The sequence below is a fragment of the Myotis brandtii genome, unplaced genomic scaffold (genome assembly GCF_000412655.1).
Source record: "Myotis brandtii unplaced genomic scaffold, ASM41265v1 scaffold940, whole genome shotgun sequence".
NCBI classification, from domain to species: Eukaryota; Metazoa; Chordata; class Mammalia; order Chiroptera; family Vespertilionidae; genus Myotis; species Myotis brandtii.
Genome location: NW_005371877.1, coordinates 808754 through 811822, shown reverse-complemented (window position 1 = coordinate 811822; position 3069 = coordinate 808754). Strand labels below are relative to the sequence as shown.

Below are 3069 nucleotides of genomic sequence, written 5' to 3'. Positions count from 1 at the left end.
GGCGGGGATGGGGGTCTGAACCAGGGCCCCCGCACTCCCACGTGACCCGGGGGCCAGCCGCTGGCCCCTGCAGTGCTGCCATTGGTCACCACGAGGGGCCCGCTGTCAGCCTGAGCTCCCGTGAGGAGTTTGGGGTCCAACAAGCAGGCCTCGCACCCTCAGACTTGCTCCCTTCCCGCCCCTGCCGGTGCCCAACCCCGCACAAAGGCCGACCTGGTCACCCGCACACTCACCCGGCGGATGGTACCCCGCCGTTCAGTTCAGGTGTCCTGGCCTGAGCCCTGCCCTGGGGAGTCGCCCCCACCGCTCCTGCCTCAGCCAGGCCCCCCTCAGGACACCCCACCAGGCCCTCTGACCCCCTGGCCTCCTCACACCCCCAGACTTGGGAAGCAAGAGCCAGCGTGGAATTCGGCCCCACGGAGCCCCTTCCGGTGCTGGGTGCTGCAGATGGTCCCAGGGTGTGGGTGGGACCCTCGGGGAGACCCCCAGCACCCACCTTCCACCACGCTCTGCCCCTGGGCTCCCAGCCTGCCCGTGTGGCCCGGAGCCCGGGTCCATTTAGTGATGGCAGTGGGTCTCTGCCCACCCTGGGGGATTTCGGGGTGGAGGAGGCAGGGCGGGGAACTGAACACACCGTGTACCCCGAACCCTGCGTCTTCACTCTTGTCCCGGAGGAGCTGGCGTCCTCCTCCCCAGGGGGTGTGCAAGGGACCCGTCCCCACTGCGGGGCTGAGCCTGTGCCCGTGAGCTGACTCCATCCCACCTCACCCCAGCGCACTGGCTGGCCGCGGGGGCCCACCCCTGGGATGGCGACCGCCATGCCGGGGCCGCCTGCCTGTTTGGGGGCTGGGGCCTGTTCTCTGTGGCTCTTTGTTTCTTGAATCACTGGCTGGCGCTTTCCGAAGGTTGGCCTCAGAGGTCAGCAGCCCGTGTGCGTGAGTGAAGGGGACCTTGGGGCAGTGGCCTGCAGGGAGCTGCCCCCTTCGCTTCCTGCCCCCGTTGACCTGGTGGGCAGATGGGGGCCTGTGGGGCGTTCTGGGCCCCCGGTGGACACGCATCTCCCCCTCACAGGTACCCCCTGTACCAGCTGGGCAACCCGCAGCTCCGTGTCTTCCGCACCAACTTCTTCATTCAGCTGGTGCGGCCCGGCACAGCCCAGCCCGAGGACACCGTGCAGTTCCGGATCCCCATGGAGTGAGTCTGCAGGAACGGGCGGGCGAGGCTTCCTGCCGCGCGGAAAGCCCTGCAGCAGCCCCACGAGGCTCTGCAAATGTTGACGGAGGCCTGCTGTGTGCGAGGCCGAGCCTGGCCAGCCCCCGGCACCTGGGGAAGCTGGGGGCGAGCCCAAGGGGGCTTCTCTCCTGCCCCTCCCGCGAATCGAGTCACTGCTCTTCCCCAGAGGCTAGGCCTGGTCCCCAGAGCAGCTCCTCCAGGTGGCTCCTCCGGGCCTCCTGTCACCACAGCTGCAGGGTGCTGCTGGGAACGGCAGGGTGTGCCTGCCCCAGGGGTGGGCCCAGGCTTGGCTCGCGCTCCCGTGGGAGCTGGCAGGGGCAGGAGAGGCTGGGGCCCGAGTTTCAGATGCGCTCACGGCGAAAGGGAACGGGCCTCACCCACCAAGGACAGTCACTTTCTGCAAGGGCCGGTCAGGACCTCGAGGTGGGGTGGGAGCTAGACGGGGGGGGCCCCCCCAGGGCTGGACGCTGGGCCGGCTGGGCTCCCGGCAGCCAGGGGGCACCCGCAGACCACCACTTCCCCCGGGAGCCTTCCCCTCAGCGAGGCCGCTGGGCCTCTCGTGAGCGTGGACCAGTAGGAGGGCGAGTGGGACTGGCCAGGGGCCTGGGGCCTGGTCCCTCCGTCACCCCCACGCTGACGTGGCAGTGGGAGTGATGGGAGGGGCCCGCCGCTGGCCCTGGGGGGGTCCAGCCTAGCCACGGCGTGGCTTCTCCCTGATGAGGCCGAGGAGGCCGTGCCCCCATCCTCCCCGCCACCCGGCGACTCTCCCCAAAGGCCTGGCTGCTGTCGCCTGCCCAGCTCACATGTCCCTGTCCTTCTTCCCCCAGGATGACCAGGGTGGACCTGAGGAACTACCTGGAGCGCATTTACAGCGTGCCCGTGGCCGCCGTGCGGACCAGGGTGCAGCATGGTGGGTGCCTGGTGGGGCTGCTCCCCGTTGCACGTATGGGATCGCCCCCCGCCCCTCTGTGCCACTGACCACCTCACCCTTGCGGCCACTCCGTGGGTCTAGTTCTCGGCACAGGGCGCCGGGCTGACCTCCAGGGTCACATTTCTCACGGGCAGAGCTGGGTCTGGGCCTGAGCAGAGCTGGCGGCCGGCCCCACAGGCCCCTCGGAGCGCGGCTGCACCCCTTCGCCTGCCCTGTTCCTTCCTGGCCCCCTTCCTCCCCGGAGACCTGAAGGCCTTCGGTCCGAGGCGAGGAGCCGGCAGGAGCCGCTGTGCTGACCGAGAAGCCCTGTGCTGGGGGTTTTAGCAGAGAGGGGTCTGGCTCACGCCCCCCGCATGGCCCGCAGGTTGCACGGCCGCCTGTGGGGTGTGCCCTGCCGGCACCCGTGCACCCAGTCTCTCCGGTCCGTCTCTTTAGAAAGTGGGCGCCTGGATTAGTGGGACTTAAAGTTTCGTGCTGGCAGTCAAGGGTTTCTCCCCCCGACAGGTTCCAACAGGAAGAGGGACCACAGGAACGTCAGGGTGAAGAAGCCGGACTACAAGGTGGCCTACGTGCAGCTGGTGAGTGTGTGCCTGGCGGCGGCAGGGGGCCAGGGGGGGCCGTGACCGGCAGTGACCTCTCGGGGCGGGGAGGCCCTGTTTGTGCAGCAGCCACTGCCCGGGGCCCAGGAAGGCCCTTGGCTCTAATCCACAACAAGATCCGTGAGGAGCTGGGGTTCAAAGCACAGTTAAGCTGGTGGGAGGGGCGGGTCGGGGCGCTTCGGAGCTTCTCGGGGGCCACCCTTGTGGAGCCTTTGAACTTTGAGCACGCTGCGGGCAGAGCAGGCCCACCCAGGCCCGGGGATTTGGGCTCTGACAGAAACCAGACCACGCCGAGCCTCAGAGCCG

General features: G+C 69.0%; 1 protein-coding gene across 1 annotated transcript in view; it reads left to right on the top strand.

Annotated features, from left to right (window-relative positions):
* The first annotated feature begins 6 nt into the window (after positions 1-6).
* Positions 7-3069, top strand: part of MRPL23 (mitochondrial ribosomal protein L23) — a 5954-nt gene continuing 2891 nt past the window's right edge. The window contains exons 1-4 of the mRNA XM_005885932.2: positions 7-431; positions 1072-1194; positions 2061-2143; positions 2669-2742. Of these exons, the coding sequence (XP_005885994.2) occupies positions 241-431; positions 1072-1194; positions 2061-2143; positions 2669-2742 (471 nt within the window). The 5' untranslated portion in view covers positions 7-240. The remainder of the gene's footprint in view (positions 432-1071; positions 1195-2060; positions 2144-2668; positions 2743-3069) is intronic.